The sequence below is a fragment of the Rhipicephalus microplus genome, chromosome 1 (genome assembly GCF_043290135.1).
Source record: "Rhipicephalus microplus isolate Deutch F79 chromosome 1, USDA_Rmic, whole genome shotgun sequence".
NCBI classification, from domain to species: Eukaryota; Metazoa; Arthropoda; class Arachnida; order Ixodida; family Ixodidae; genus Rhipicephalus; species Rhipicephalus microplus.
This window is the reverse complement of record NC_134700.1, coordinates 152,376,015-152,393,445: the sequence shown is the minus strand read 5'-3', so window position 1 is coordinate 152,393,445 and position 17,431 is coordinate 152,376,015. Positions and strand designations below refer to the sequence as shown.

The 17,431-nt window shown below is 39.3% G+C and overlaps 1 protein-coding gene across 1 annotated transcript in view; it reads right to left on the bottom strand.

Annotated features, from left to right (window-relative positions):
• na (sodium leak channel non-selective protein na) overlaps window positions 1-17,431 on the bottom strand; it is a 52,914-nt gene that overhangs the window by 26,280 nt on the left and 9,203 nt on the right. The window contains exons 7-21 of the mRNA XM_037429947.2: window positions 16,424-16,569; window positions 14,114-14,256; window positions 13,784-13,888; window positions 10,994-11,215; window positions 9,432-9,599; window positions 8,894-8,953; window positions 8,597-8,728; window positions 7,877-8,014; window positions 7,717-7,791; window positions 7,368-7,499; window positions 5,656-5,855; window positions 4,223-4,327; window positions 2,461-2,643; window positions 1,479-1,658; window positions 219-339 (exon numbers count right to left, since the gene is read on the bottom strand). Of these exons, the coding sequence (XP_037285844.1) occupies window positions 219-339; window positions 1,479-1,658; window positions 2,461-2,643; window positions 4,223-4,327; window positions 5,656-5,855; window positions 7,368-7,499; window positions 7,717-7,791; window positions 7,877-8,014; window positions 8,597-8,728; window positions 8,894-8,953; window positions 9,432-9,599; window positions 10,994-11,215; window positions 13,784-13,888; window positions 14,114-14,256; window positions 16,424-16,569 (2,110 nt within the window). The remainder of the gene's footprint in view (window positions 1-218; window positions 340-1,478; window positions 1,659-2,460; window positions 2,644-4,222; window positions 4,328-5,655; window positions 5,856-7,367; window positions 7,500-7,716; window positions 7,792-7,876; window positions 8,015-8,596; window positions 8,729-8,893; window positions 8,954-9,431; window positions 9,600-10,993; window positions 11,216-13,783; window positions 13,889-14,113; window positions 14,257-16,423; window positions 16,570-17,431) is intronic.

The window sequence follows — 17,431 nt, the reverse complement described above, 5'->3', positions numbered from 1 at the left end:
TGCTCCTGACAACAGCTGTGTCCCACTGGCTCAAATGAAAGACGTAATTGAAACAATTGATTGTTTTTGATGAGTACTGAAGAAAAATGAACATCTGGTTTCTTGAAATTTTCATGACTTTCTATGCAGAACTGGCTGTCATAAAACATGTTTCAGCACACATGCAATGTCATCCCGTGAAGCCTAACTGTACATCCAAGTTGTGCATGGAGTCTCACCTGGAGCATTGGTGTGTTCATAATTCGCTGCGTGGGTGTCTCCATCATCATGGACACACATGACAGTGTTGTGACGAAGATCATCATCCAGTCGAGGTATGTGACAAGTCCAAGCAGGTTGCTGTAAAGATGTTCGGATGTTTTGTTTGTTGCACTTTCTTGAGAGAAGTGGAACACACTTACAGCCATTTATGCCAAGTAGGTACTGCTGCTGCATTTTCAGGTGTCGCAGCTTTGCAGATGGAAAACATTATAAGGTAACATGCAAGTGTACGGGGATGTTGTCATGACATTCTTATTGAAATATGTGTGCCTGCTATTATGTGCACAGTAATTGAACAGGAGGCAAGCCCCTGTCAGGTAGTTCCCATCTATGCTTAATTAATGTGCACATCAGGCTTTGTGCAGTGCCAATATAATGTCAACAAGCTCTCTCCTTGGCTATGCTTGCCAAAGAAAAAAATTGATAGGCCTCATTGACAAGTACAAAGCGCATCAAGTGTATTGGGATGCCATATGAGCGATATTACATTAACGAAATCACATTAACACATACAAATCACTTGGGTGCTCCACCAAAAACCACATGTTTTATAACTTAACAGCACTGATAGCTTCAGAGTTCAAACTGTAAATTGGCATGTTTTAAGGCAAGATGTATTATTACAAATATTTGGCTCTGCAGCTGTTCAACCCAAAGCTTATACAGCTGTTCTATTTCTCAAAAGACAAAAACAAAAACAGATGTGCTGTCAAGGTTTACTGTAAAGCTTGGTATTCGAATATGTTTACTTCTCAATGCTGTTTTCAAAACAAAATAATGAGTTTGATAGAATCTTTGCCACATGTACTTCCAGTGTACCACATGCATACATGCAATTTTATGATTCTGGCAGTTAGGGGCTTCTGCTTTAAGATTTCACCCAAACCCAAGCTATTTGAATAAAATTTTATACTTCAATCATTTTAGCAAAAACAAGAACCTTTTTTGACAAATAAAAGCCAGTGACCTGAATGCTAACGTACTACGAGTACTGTGTACAAATTTGACTGACCAAATACCAATAGGCCAAGCATGCCTTGCTTGGAACAACAGCTGAGTAAAGAAATCGGGCAGCGAAAGTTTGTTCAATAGTTCAAGCTTGTCAGACACTATTGAAAATTTTATATAAATGTGAGAAGGCAGCTCTATAAATCACCTACACACTTGTAGCATGACTGAACCATACTTCTGCAGCTGCCCTGCCCAAGGATACTCACTGCACGGCCTTGTACTTAATCTTGCGTTCCTGTCCAGTGACGGGGTCCCTGAACCGGGGGTCATAGCGGGCGTACACGATCGTTTGGCAGATCTTGCGGAACTTGCTCTCCCTGCCCACTACAAACAGAGGCGTGTCAAAGTAGGGGTGGTTTTCGCGGAGGTCCTCTTCTCGTTGATTCCTGCATCGTGGAGTGTTCCTTTTTAATGAATTCGCAGCGCAATTTCATGATACAGTTTAACACAGTGGCTCTATCTAATCAATTCAGTGACGCATTGCATACAGCTCACGTATGTCAACATCCATCATCTACCTTCATGGTTAATAACAGCCTTACCGTGCTAGGTGCCTTCTGACATCAAATGCATAGCATGCGTTGTCACATTTTTCTTAATTAGGATGGCCTAAGAGGCAGCACAAAGTGAAACAGCCTACTGACCATTTTGCTAACCTTCCCAGTAAAAGCACAAAAGTGAAATCTTCAGCTGTATCTCGAGGCAAAAATTTATGCAAACTTTAAGTTGTGTGCGAACATTTACACACAATCGAAAACATATTAACTTACAATCAACAGAAAGATGGTTTTTTTTCACAACTCTAATGCCTCCTCAATTCAACTTCACACTTGTTACCTCATTTTGATAATGACTAAGCTTTCAATACATAAAGCACCCAATGAGCAGCAAGTAAGTAACCTAGCTAGCAAGCAAGTGATCTCATTGCAACGAATCACTTGTTCTTAGAGGTCTGAAAAAATTGGTCATTTATGTGCTAACAATGAGTGGCTCTATTAGTGCGATAAGTGTGTCAAGACAAGGACTGCAAGTATTTTATATTCATAGTTATTTGAGGCTTGATATCAGCTGTGTCATTCAGCATAGAGAAATCGTGATGTAGAAGACCAATTTGTCTCACGTTACTTCTGCGTTCAGACAAGCGACGCAAGTGCGACGAGTTGCCGCATTAGAAAATGTGCAACTGACCTCTTCATCTCAGCCTGCTGACGCTTCTGCTGCAGCATTTTGATGTCGAAATCGTGCAGGCTCCTGCCTGACGTAGCGGCATTGACAGAACCCATGTCTCCATTTTCTTTCAAGTGATCATAGGTCTGCTTCATCTTCACGGAGCCACGAACAGACCTCCGCATGCTTCTAGACCGGGAGAACCTGCCAGGTACGGGAATGCGCCACATTATGCCACGCCTTCAGGTGTCAGCAATAGAACCACCAAGAAAAATGTTTTTCTATGTATAATATTTATGCCGGTGAATGCTATCACAGCAAAGTTGTGTGGAACATAAATTATGCGTTTAGCTACAAAACATACTGTTTGCTAAAAGCATACGTTACCCACCAATATCAGGAATATGAAAATATCATTGTCATAATTTGAAAAAGAAGTCAAAATGAATGGTAATTATTGTCAAATAATTTAGAAGGGAATTCGTATAGTAAAAGCATTTCAATAGCAATGAGCTGTAAGTTATAACCCATGAAACACATAGCATTTTACAATTCACCATACTTAGCTCATATTTTTTGTGTAACACACAATCAAACTTTATAAAAAATTTGATTGGGGTGTAAGTAGTGCGCACATTTAACCTGGAAGTGTCGCTTTGCGCCAGTGCTGATTTCTTTTAGTTATATAGTTTCACAGCATAGTAATTTAAAGTGCAGTGAATCTACCTTTCAGGTGTATTACACACGGAAAAACGAGTTTTTTCGTTTTGAATACTGCCGAATTTCGGAAATTTTAACGCGATAGCGTCAAAGAGCTCGTGTCGCAGAAAACCCGCCGCTGGCATCGGCCCCGTTGGTTGTGAGCGAAAAATCGCCTGTGCGTCTGTGACCGAAAAGTCAAGTTACTGAGATAGCCGCAAGAGGCTGCTACTTGTCTACGCGTGCGCGCACGATCACACTGAAAAAGTTGCGCATTCGAAGAAAAAAAAAAGAGTGCTCAAGGTCACAAGGTGGGGTAATTTCTTTGCCCTGCCACCCCTTCCTGCTTGGCTTCCAGCGCTTTTGTCGGTACGAAAGAAGAGATAATGCAATTGCAGCATGCGACAAACCTTTGTAACTCCACTCGCACTGGACGGATTCTTAAAATTTTTGCGGCGTTGAATTTGTGAGGCAATAAGCTCTTCTATTTAATTCATTTTATGGTTACTTGAAAAAATGTTTCAGGGCCCCTTTAATGCATTTTGCTCGACAGGTATCACGACGAAAACAAGCCAGTTTGGCGATAATAGCGTGCGCTGGTCCAATCTACTGTGTGCGTGTTTGTGTGCGTGCATGTGTATGTAACAAAACATATGAATAAGTATGCACTTAGCGGTTGAAGGGTGCACTAGGGGCCGGATTTCGCTATTGCGTTCAACTCTTAAAGGCGAAGCTTAAGGGTCCCCTAATTTTTTGTAACTTTGTGTTGTAGCAAAAAGTGCTCAAACATTCTCACAGGCCGAGGCCAATGTCCATTTATATGTTGTCTAAGAATTAGTTATGCCTATGTTTGCTCTACACAGAGGTTTCACTAGGCAGGCAATAATGTATTTGAGTTGCAGCAATGCGTGACTTTGCTGCGATCAATAAACACATACACCGTCTATTCATTTTACTAACAATGCTTTATTGGGATGAATATGCTGCTATTGTAAGTATGCATACTGATTCTTTCATGGAAATCATTGCAATGATAAGCAAAATGTTTCGTGACAGTATACGTTGGTGATTCGAGTGCACTCACCTACGATCCAATCTCATAGGTTGCTTCTGAGCCTGCTTTTGACCTTTGACAGTCGCTGGAACAGGTCCAGATTCCCCATCCAGTAGTCGCTGGTTGTTGGAGTCACTGCACGGGAAGATTTTTAAATGCAGCACTATTCACTTCTCATAGCTAGCTGGATGGCTTTTGGTTTTCCCCACCTCACCTTAGCTTCTCATTAGCTGTGGTTACATAAAGGTGTACTTTGCTCAGCTAAGGTAACTCAGCGGAAAAGCAATGTGCAGAGACACGATTGATTCAAAAACTGCAATATAGACGTCAGAGTTTTCCACTAACAGATAATTCAGCTCTTCATTCTTTCAGCAAACAGCAAATAACAAAGTGCACGTCACCAAACTACAGATGGGCTAGCCCAAGATCATAGGGATACTTATGTTTCATGAATGATAGACTCATCTTCTATGCTCACAGATGGCTACAGCAATGTATTATATGTACTAACACATTTGGAAAATATCCCACTAATGAGACTTCATCAATTCTGTGTTACAATATAAAGAAATGAGTACAAGTCACTACTGCCTAATGTTCATTTATGTGTTGTGATGTAAAAGTGCCCGTGAGATCAGCCCCTACAAATTGAATGTACAATAAGTTCTTAAAGCTTGAATTTATACAAAATATATGTAACATCAATAAAGTAATGCTGCGTCTTTATTGAACACCTGAAACTCAAACACTCTTGCTCTATTAGTACCATGTAATATTGTGGAAGTGCAGAATGAATTAAGGTTGTGTTTTTGTGTCGCACATAAAAGTGTGTTCTTGTACATCCTGTTAAAAATATAGTTTCGTGTGCAGCACAACTACACAAAATTACATCATTCCACGTGACCTTCAATACCTCTACTCACGGGATGAGGGTTTTCGTGTAGGGCAGAGATGCAGCACCATGTCTACATCGTGTTGACAGCCACTCTAATATCACTAAAACTGCTAATGTTTATATGAACCTCCATTCAGCCAGCTAGCATTAAAAAGAACCAGTAAATCCACCTAGCTGCAAAAGCATACATTTTCAAATGTGTGGATATTCACGCTGAAATGGCGACATGCAGGATCGCAAGACTCGTCATAATGTGACAATCTACACATACGATAATAGGAAAGAGTTGACTCAATTTATTTGTACTCTATCTACATAATAGCCACATTGAATTGTGGATCAAAAACTGCTGCATATTAATATTATCAGCTCAGAGTTGGGCATAAATGGGCATTAATAAAGCCAGCAGGGTTCTTATTGTTCCCACCACGTGTCAATCGTATGCTGCATAAAATTTTAATGCTAAGTGCTTTCAAAATTATTCTGTTGCCTGTCATTGTAGCTATGAAACTCACACCAAGCATATAGCTGGAAAGCTTTTGCGCAATATAAAATGGGTTGGGCTTACAGAACAATGCTGGTGACGCTGACTTTCTTAAGTAGACTGGCAGCATTGCGGCCTTTGCTCGGTGAGGACAGCAGGTGAATGGGCGGCTTTTTGCGGTATGTCACGAGGTTCTCGGGTAGATCGGCAGCGGCCGCCTTCTTCAGCTCCGAGCACTCCTCGGGCAGCTCCTCCGCAAACTGACGCATAAAGCTCTCCCGAACCTGGGCACAAATACTTGTACATGGCAAAGTGCTAAAAAGCACAGCTACACTGTACCAGCAAAGATTTACGAAAGTATTAAGTGCCTTAAAAATTGTACTCAAAGCACCATCGGGTAAAAGTACGGGAAATCTCAGGTTTGTTGAAGTTGGGCACATTGCATAATGGTGCGCATAAAATGTGTGCAGAAGTGTCGTCTCTTCACAGCTATTTCTAAAATGCACGTGGTGAGGTCAAGTTTTTTTATTCTTTTCAGCTTTCAATCCTTGGCTAAACAGGACTAATCACAGACAATGCAATCAAAGGTAGGCCATGGTTCAGTCTAGCCGACGGCAGTTATTTCATTGGCAATATTTATAACAGTGCGTGATGTTTCCCTCACAGTCTCTGACGTAATTTATAATGCAAGCCAATCCTAGAGGCAGTGCCATGCCACAGTACATTCACAGCTTTATAGGACCAACAGAGCTAACCATTAATGGCTCCAAAAACTCACTTGAGCGGGACTACAGTGATTTGTTGATTGGCCTTGAATTCTTGGCCCTTTTAAAACTTAATGCCACTGTTGAAGCAAGCCACGGTATCAATAAACTTTAAGCGAACAAACTGACAAGGGCAGAAAACACATATAACGCGCAGGTGCTAACTTCCAACGCTTTATTGAAGCCAGAGGAGGAGAACATCTTATATATTCTGTTCACCTAGCTTCAATAAAGTGTTGGATGTTGACGCCTGTGTGTAATATGTGTTTTTTGTCCTCGTCTGTTTGTGCACTCAGAATTCATTGGTTATGTCATACCAACATGCCCAAACCGACGTAATTGCTACCCACAGCATAGAGAGCACACATAGAATGCTTAGCTTCATTCCGGTGACCTGCAGCAGTGGTCACGGTGCTTGACTGCTCACTCAAAGGTCGTGGCATTGAATCCTGGCTGCCGCTGCCACATTTTGACAGAGGTCAAATGCAAGAGACCCGTTTCGAGATATAAAACCTCATAATTTAATAAATTACCTTTATTCTAGTGGCCACGGAAACACCAATTTATAACACCTACATAACTGCAGTAAGCTACAAGGTTTGACATCCGTAGAGTGAAATTGACTCTTACACAACCGTCTCAATTATGTCCTCATTTTAATCTTGACTGTTTAAATGCACATATCTGGCATTTTCTTGTGTGGGCTTCAAAAAGAAAAGTACGGCACAACGTGCCACCTGCTGGCCTGTAGTGTTTAGGAACTGTTTAATGTCTCCCTGAGTAAGAACGTTTAACATAATAAACATAAATAACTGAACCTGAGCACTCTTTAATACAATGTCATGACATGGGCCCAACGAGAAATTGTTGCAAAGTAGGGCTGTAAGCAGAACAGGAAATGGTTCTGTCAATTATTATCAGCACAATGCTTGCTTCAAAAGTACTAAAACTACTTCATTTAGTAACTCAGCACAGCGTTCAGCTGGGCAGGGCATGAATTTTGCAGTCACAAAGCAAGTATATGAGACTTACCTTGGGCACGCCAAACTCCGAGGGTGCTCTATGGAGTCGGGTCATTTGTGGACTATCGGCAAACCTTTCAAAGAAGCGGAGCCGTATAGGTAAGCCATCAGTGATGCCCGCACTTTGTTCTCTCGCTCTCAGCTGAAACGTGCAAACAGTTGCCATTATTAGCAGCAGTTTGACAAAGAACTGGCATGAAAATTCCCATTACCACATATCTTGAGCTACTTCTTAAAAGAAAGTTATACCAGTCAGCAAACTTACTGCCAGCAGCATCACTTGCTCTCAGACTTAATTATATAACTTTATACAGACAGCTTGCACACCACCTATCGAGAATTGACTGCGGATCACTTACCTGTTTAAGCTTCTTTATGTCTTCATCTAATTCCAAGTTGTCGAGAATGACAGCTACAAAGAGACTGAGCACAATCTAAGAGAAGAAAACAGCGCAGAATTTTCAGTGCACACAAAAATACCATGCACTTCTGTCTGATTCAGGGCACTTGTTTTCTTACCAAAGACACGAAGAGGTGATAAAGGATGAAATAAATGGCCACGAGTGGGCCAATCGTTTTGCTTGTTCGTAACATCGTTTCGTTCATCACCTCAACCCAGCCTTCCTGAGTGAGGATTTGGAACATCGACATAAATGCCTGAAGAAAAAAAGACAGAAGAATGAGTTCATTCAGATTTGTGCATCAACTTCACACTGAATGAGCACTTAAATTGTTACAAAGTTCTTGGTGGAAGGAACCATACTTCAACTCCATGCTCATCTGTATGTAAATCAGTATACAACAAAGCTAGACATGGAAGCTGTGTTGCACAAACACCCCTGCTCAACAGCAATTGTACCTTAATCCCAAGGAATACATTAAGAGTGGCCTAACTGGAGTGTTCGGCAATGTTGGAAATGGTATTTCTTATCCCGCCATCTCTACTGTCTGTTATACTACCTGCTCTATGAAGCCAGTAATTCTGAAGTGAAATGCAGCACTATTTATCAAAACAAAACATTTATTGCAATGACCTGTGTAGCCAAGGTGAATTAGTCTTCACAGATGACTCAAAACACTTTGCGCAAAAAAATAACCTATCCACGATGTACAAGCCATTCCATCAATATTTTTCTCCAGCATAACCTAACTAGCCTAAATTGACACAAACCAATCAACCAATCAGTTGAACATCATTTCATGAATCATACAATTATATACTTTATTCCTCCAGCTTACCTCTGGAAATGATTCAAATTTCATGAAGTCTGAAAGGCAGCAGAATAACTGCATGCTGATGCTAGATGTGATTAGCAGTAAACACATGGTGAATATTATAAGGCTTCCCAATTTCTTGCCTGGACCGAAAATCTGAAAAAAACAAGCGAAACTTGAACTGTGGCTATAAACACACATACAATGCCACATTTACAACTTTTTTTTTGTATGTTGAATACAAATTCAATCTTTTTACATAAACTGAGCATGCCAGCTTGTTTTGTCATCTAGATAAGAAATAAAAGAGGCATATCTTACCTTGTAAACAAAGTCTTCAAGCACTGGTGATGCTTTGATAAGTCTGACAATCCTCAAAACCTGTATAATAAAATGACATGACTGTTAACGTCTGTTGGCAAATAAGCAAATGGCGTAAATTTCAGTTTGTTGCTCATTGCTGTAATCATTTTAATTCTTGCATGATACAATATCAGCTTAACTGCTATAGCAGTTTTCATTCTTGCATTCTTGAAATAGGAAAATTTTTATGAAGCTTCAATACTAATATAATTTATTAGTATCATGTCCATCAATTGCAGCATTTTAATTATTTTCAAACTAATCAAGCTAAATCTGACCTATATTCTTCAAGATTAATTACACTTCCACATTACATTACACTTCCCATATATGCCCAGAGCTACGTGCCATTCTGACATGTTTCATTTTTCGAGTTAAATAATTTCAATAATTTTTATTATATGTATCAGCGAAATTCACTATTACTAGCCTCCCTGGTTAACAGTATCAGCAAGTAAGGTGCATGACGTCACCCATGACGTGAACCTCAGCGCACCTGAAAATATGTCAACTCAGAGGTGAAGAAGTCGGGGATGAGATGCAGTGTAGTCCCAATGGCGAGGATGAACTCGAGCTTGTGCAGGGAACGCTTAATGTAGCCATTAAAACCAAGGCACCAAATCTTCAGGAGTACCTCCAAATCAAAGAATATTGTAAAACCAATCTGTAACAAGTGAGTAGGGCAATGTTAGCATGTCATCAAAGGTAATTATGCTAAAATACAGAAACGTGTGATGGTGCATCACCACAATCATCACATATACAAGCAATAATTTTATAGCGTCGGTTACAATTTTATAACCATGCTTAATGCTTTTACTGATGCCTCATTCTCCCTGTTATTATCTGAAAACTTCTAACATGTCTATTGCAAATCTACCTGGTAAAGCACCCATAGTGAGCGTGTTCAAGTAGTCTTTATTTAACTCCTGAAGCCTGTCCACCAAGTACACATGCTTTGTTTGCTAATGAATTATTTGCAATTGTGAACATCAGAGGTGCAGCAATTGCTGGTTGCATTTTGATATGAAATTAAGCATCATAAACTTGTTCCGTTTAGGTGAAAATTCACAAAGCCCCTTATGCATTTGGCTAAGATGACTTGAAGGCAACAGCCAATTGGTGTGGCTATCTTATCATGCACTTTATATCATGCAAGCATCTGTTTAAATAAAAAGATTTTTTTTACAAATTGAATATGCAACTTATATTTAAAGTTCACGCTCATGCAGCTTTTCATTCGAGGTCATATTGGCATGAGATGTACTATAAGGCTTTAACATTAATAACTTTGTTGTGCGAGCAACAATTGTAGAAGCGAAGCAAATCAGTGCTGGCTATAGTTATGTTGCTTTACTTGAAGCCCAGCCTGAGATCATTTACTTCAACAATTTTCTCTTGAAATACAGTGGCATCCTGTTGTGCCACCGTGTACAAGAAAAACTTTGTTGAACAGCTAGTGGTATACCAATGCCTATATGAGTGCATGTCAATCAATCAGTATTGACATATTCTCGAAACTGACGGAGAATCATTCAAATGTTTCTAATACAAAGGCAACAGCAGATTCAAGATGTTATCGAAACTGGTGCTCACAAAGTGGGTGGCATCAAACAGTTATGATTATGCTATTGCAACATTTGCTTTGAATTATTATTGATAAGTTAAATATCTACATTTAATAAACCATTGTATAACTGTAGGTTTCCACACTGTCTATGTATGCCGATGCAAACAATCTGTTTCTGAAAAGAAAATCACCTTGTTATTGCTGTTAGAGTTTTACTGACTACTTCAACTCTTGCAGAAGTAGGTACTAATACAGCAACAGAAAAGCATGATAAAGCTGTCACTATAAAATCAATGTTTCTTTTTGCTACATTGAAACATAGCAAAACTGACTGTGTTCATATTTTTGCAGTAATTCTTATGGCAGATGAGGAACAGTGTCCATTAATGAGTTAAGTAGTCACTGGACTCCTCAGGGTAGCAGCAAAAACCTGTAGCTTGACGTACACATAAAGTGGACGCCTGTCGGAACAGTGGCATGTATATTACCTCGGCAAAATAGTAAGTCTTGAAAAAGTCCTCCCGTGGTCGCTCGTCGTGCACGAAGGAGATGCTTGCGGCCACAAAGGCATTCGCCACATTCACCATCATGACAATGACCTGAAAAGCAGCCGAGTGGATGGCCACTTGAAGGCATCGCGGAGCTTTACCACGGCCTTTGCTCTCGTCTACCGTAACCAGCTTCCAGCCAGAGTCGTCCCCTTTCAGCACCTGCACGTGTAGGGAGCTAGTCATGATCAAGTAGTAATACCATGGAGGAGGTCACAAGCAAGACATTATATAACTGGGCACCATACAGTACAAGCTCCGTATAGATAGGTAACGTATAGGTCTGATCAACTGTGCCTAATCTGGCTGACCCTCCATAGAATACAAATCTCACGCGTTGGTACAGAACAGTTTAGCCAGCATGATGCATATTGATGCACAGATGCATAATCGAGGTGTTTTAAACAGTTATCGACTGTGTTTAAACTACAAAGAAAAATATTTTATGTTAGCACTACGCTGACACCTTTTAGCCATAGTCGCAGTAGGGAAAGCTCTGTTATGTTACTGCCTGTAGCAACCTCAACATTGAAGAACATCACTAATATTGTTTTGGTGCATTGTTCGGGGAAAAACAAGGGTTGTGTTTTCAGGCAAAAAGTCCGGTACCCTAGTGGGTTATACACATGCACATTAAATCCCTCCACCTCTCATAGGAAACTGCTAGGTATATAAGAGAGCATGTGGATCCATAGCTTATGTCACTGCTTCTGAGCGTATTCAATAATGCCAGGTTCTGTAGGGTGACGGAGCAATTTCAGGCACATAATCTCGTTACTGTAATTATATCAAAAATAATTTTAAAAACGTACAAAGAGCCTTGTCATGTTCAATTTTCAGAATGCAAGTTTTGAACGCTCACACAGTACGAAACTCCAGTATTAGTACAACATGCTGGCAGTCACAAATCCCTGGAAAATTGAAAAATGTTTCAAACAGCATTCCTTATATGGAAGTTGTATGTTTCTTGGTTTCACTCTAATGGTGCATTAAAATTTGTACAAATTGTGCAATAATATGTAAAGCCTTTGAAAGAACAAAGGGGCAACATAACATTATTTGTTTGTTAAGCATCCTATAGATGATGCACCCACACAAACAAATAATAAATATACGGTGGGATACTTAAAAATAAATTGCTGAAAACTACCTGAACTGAGACACCAATTACATTTCTTTTTGTTGTTGCTGTTTATTATGCAAACCAGGATGTGCGTTACAGATTAACAATGTACTTTTATTTATGGCTGGGAAAATTGGGATTACATTACAGCAGAGGAAGCATTATAATCGAGTAAACACAGCTTATCACAGAGCAGTGCAGCAACCCACCTGAGCACTGCTGTGCACAAGCTAGTGGTTCAACGCTTTGTGCATGTACAGATGACTAATATAAAAGCTGGTGCACTGTACTAGAAGCACTAAGCATAGCTATCTTTGCACTGTCCGGCAATTACAACTGCTATGGACCAAGTGCTGAAGTCTAAGCAGCCTCAAAGCGTTTACCGTATACTGCATTCTACACAGGTACACATAGAAGATCATCACCCAATGTAGTCGTGGTAGCTCCTTATTTTCCTTCACTTCTCCGCTTCTCAAGATTCTTTGTTTAGACATACAGGCGGAACCCAGAAGAAAAGAACATGGTTGATTCTTCTGTCAAAGAAATTGCTATAACACAAAAGTTAACCTAGTCTTTACGGCAGCATAGTTAATTGTTTATTGGACACATAAACGGCGGTTGTGACAACTCGTGTATGTGCACTGGTACTACAATGGGTAGAGCACTCGGCATCCATCGTCGCAAAGGTCATGAGTTTGACTCCCAGGTCGTCCGCATTAGCAAAATATCTAGTTTTTCTGTCATCTGTCGTGTACATTTTACTGACGTCACTTACGTGACAGAAATGACATCGGCGAAGTATCGGTAGATTTTGGCACAAAACACTTTTATGATAAAATAACGCTTCCAAACGCTGCGCATGAGCGCCCATCTCTCGCAGAGACAGACATAAATGGTAAAGCTTAGGTGGTAATTACTTGACCAAATATAGTAAGTGCTTGGTTTTGCCGAGATAATTTACTACAAAATGATACGCGTGTTGTAGACTTGAGAATGGAACCAGTACAGAAACGGGGTAGGACCAATTTGAATGTCATTAAAAATTGCTGTTATCTAAGCCTATCCACATGCCCACAGCAGAGCTACGATGTGTGAACAGTGTATAAGTTTCTGAAATTGTTATAGTATGCAAGCCATTTACTGACAATAATGACATGATGCCAGGTGTGTACTAAGGCTCATGTAATAAAGCAGTACTGTCTTTTTCTAGGCACTAAAAATTAAATCTTCATTAGTTTACCTTTTATAAAAATTTAGTAAAAAATATTGATATGTATTGGTCTAGTTTTTCATTAAATATGAAAATCAGACTGTGTGTCACAATTATGAGCAGTGCCACATTTCTAACTTATTACCGTGAAAATTGTAATCATATTGCAGATAAAGGAGTGCCAGAATCAAATTGATAGAGCATATCACCATAATTGTAATTGACAATAAAAAAATGTTGAAAGTACTTTGCTTGATAAATTACATTGAGAATCCAATATTAGGAATGTGAAATTATATTGTCTTTCATGCATCTATTCAATAATTGCTTTATTATAATGAATAATTTTGCAGCACAAGATTTTTTTGTGTTCACCATAAAATGCTGCACTTCTCACCTGAGGTGTTGATTCAGTTTGAATTTGTACCCTTTCTCCCCACATTTGCTGAAATTGTACTCGAATCTCGTTGAATGTTTCTGTGATGACCGCAATGAACACATTCTGCAAAGAAAAGAACAGAAAGGCACTCCTGATCATAACTAAAATTAGATAGAAGAGTGAGAGATGACATTGCATGCATTGCACGCAATGTACACTACTCTGGAAGGGATATTTATTCCACAATAAAGCTTGTCATGAAATACTTTATTCACAGAAAAAAAGGTGGCTGTTGCTTATGAAATAGTAGGCACAATATGTGTAGGAATGGAATCACGTCGGACTCACTTTGACCAACCATGCGAGAAAGAAAATCATGGTGGTGAAGTAGAAAGTGGCTCTCCACGCTGGAAGACTATCCATGGCCTGGTACATGAGAATGGCCCATCCCTCGGGGGAGGCTGCTTGGTACACCGTAAAAAAACTATGGGCTGCAATGGAGAACATGGAAGAAGAATGGAACACCTCAGCACTTCCTAAGTGCTCATTCGCAAGTGGCTGTCATAAGTGACTTACAATGCAAAGCTCATCACTAGAAAGCAGAAGCTTGTGAGATGTCTTTAATGACTCACAAAAAATAACTTGCCAGAGTGGTCTAATAGTGGTCTAACAATTGTTTTACATGTCAGTGCTAAAGAGCAGAAGCTTTGCCTAACCTAGCCACAATAATGCTTATAGCTTTTGGCTTTAGGTGCTATCTAAAGTACACATCCAGAGTTGATAAATTATCGCTGAAACTTAACTTTTGTTATTTTACTGGAGGTATTTCTATCACCACAAAATAATTCTGAAGGACTCTTCAGCACAAAAATGCCTACTGTAGGCTATTACATATAAACAATGTGATGCATAAAAACGTACAAGTTGCTATTTTTTGTGGCATATGATATCAACTGTGAGATAATATGTACAGTGGAGATGGAAAGAAGAATGGCACCCACATTCTCTGCCGTTTCTCATTTCTTCTAAAGCGGCTGTAGCCTGGGTGGTTATAAAGAGCCACTAGCGTGATCCATGATATAATCAAGAACCATTCTAGCATAGGTTTATTGTCACCGAGGTCAGAGAGTGATTAACACAGCACGTCACGCTGTTCGTGTTTCTTTCCATCTCTCCTGTACATGTGCGTATGCATTGACTGAAATTTGTCAATAAAACTACATTTGCAGTGTCAAAAGAAGAGATCACAAAAGGCAGAATATTCTTAATGTCAGCATAACTTATTATTCATTTTCAATCTGAACACAGCAAGCATAGTTACCATGCATTTGAAGTCATATCTAGCACTAAGCAGTACAAATGACAGAAATTAAATATTGTACTATATGTTATTGTGCCTGTAATAAAAAGAACACATATTTGTACTACCTTTACTTAATTACATCACTATGCGTTTGTGTATATTTGTGAATCTTGTTCTTTTTCTTTTATTTTTTTATAACCCTCTCTGTAAGAACCCTTGAGAGTGTTTTGACAGTATTTCTTGCATGCACCCACTACTGCATAATATATGGTACAACTAACTGTCACACACTGCAAATTATGCAATGGGGCATCACACAATACTAATTATGTAATGAGTGGGTTGTTGAATACTTCCAACTCATTACAAAAAGCCCAGCCATAATTCTTTGTCATCAACCACCGCATGAACAAAGTGCACATGCAAATGCGTAGCGGGTACCTCGCCTCTCAGCAGAATGATGAATAATGCGGTAGGGGGTGGTTTTCAACTTGACAAAAATTACAATTTATAACTTAGTGTGTACATTGCAACTGTACTTGTATACTTGTATAAGTAGCCCCAAGAGAGTTTAAAACATGCCGCTCTTCCAGCTTTTGCTGATACTCTGCTGCCCTTTCCATGCAGGCCTTGGGCTTTTTTGTCAGTTTGAGACACTTTTATATGTGTGTGTGTGTGTGTGTATGTGTGTGTGTGTGTGTGTGTGTGTGTGTGCGTGTGTGTGTGTGTGTGTGCGCACGTGTGCGCATGCGTGCATGTGTTACTTTATGAATTTACTATGTTACCATCAATTTGTTAAGCAATTTTCCATAAATATGCCATGATATTACTCTTTCAGAGTGCTATAACTTTCAAGAGGTAACTACATAACTTATAGCAGAAAAGGTGACTAGCAATATTAACCTTGACTTTGTTTCAAATTGATCTGAGTGTTTAAGTGAATTGATTAATTAAATTTAGCATGTGCTGTTTATAAACCAGCAGTGACTGCATGCTCAGATGTCTTTATATCATCATTGCCCTGAAAATTTTATTGCACCATTATTACATATATTGTGTCATTATGCATCAAAAGCCACATAATTTAAATATTGAATTACATGTGATTTTTGCATCCACATTAATTTACATAAGCAAAAGACACCTCCCTTGTTTTTTTCATTATTTCACCTGATGCACTTTATGTGTTTGCTAATAACATGTTCTGATATTTTGGTTTACGCACAGTTGTCAAAGATGTGCACATATTTTCAAAGGCCAAACACTTTTCCCTAATAAACTGACTTAAACAATCACACAGAATTAGTGAAACACTAGTTGGAAAGAAAGAGAAGAGTAGGGAAGGGAGAACCTACCGAAATCGTCGAAGCCATTGAACCCAGAAATGCTCTTTGGAAGATTCAGATCCATACACACCATTCCCTGAGGACATTCATACCCGGACTCTTTGTCCATTGAACAGTAGGCGTCTGGCACTGCAAGGTCATTCAGCGTGACCTTCCTGCAAGGACACCACAAGTTTATGGCTATGCAGTCTTACCCATCATGGCACAGCATAAGAAATTTGGAACTTCTAATGTGAATGTGTACATCCATAAGCTGGAATTGCAATTGTCGTTCAATGTGGCTCAGAGACAATGACATAAAGCATATTTATGACGAGTTTATAGGGCTTTCTTGCCTATTACAAGGACATCAATTTCACACTATGTGATGAACACACTGTAGAAATAGAGAGAGAAAGGTAACGCAAAAAGGCAGGGATGTAAACCGGAAAATAAATATCTGGTTTCAGCCCTGCAATGTAATGTTAGGCAGAATGTGTTTAAAAAAACTAGAGAGAAAAGCAGCGATTCAAGGCAAAAGATTGAGCTTCCTGGTAACATCAACCAAACTCGGATGAAGATTTAGTGCGAAGAACACTCATTCACTTAGCTCCTGGCATGCACTAAAAGATCACTAGATTTCTAAATTAGCTTCTGAACTTTCCAATATTATGTTTATCATAGTACTTATATTAGTTCAGGGCGTTAACTCTATCAATCATCAACTTTCATGTGTAGGTACATGTTTGTTTATGATGACAGCGTATGTACCGACGTGCTTGTGTCGAGTGATAGTACTGATACTGGTTGGCAGCGTGCTGAAGATATGCTACAATTATATTACATGTGGTATCCATTTATATATAATGTTCAGCTGTTGAGCTCAATGCCATACGTTTGGTCTCTGGCAGTAGATTGCAAGTAGATTGTATAAATGCTTGCAAGACCAGATGTCACTAAAATGGTAGAACAGTATGTGGTAAAAATTAACATGTACTATTTGTATAGTAATGCATTCTTCACGGAATCTGGATAGCA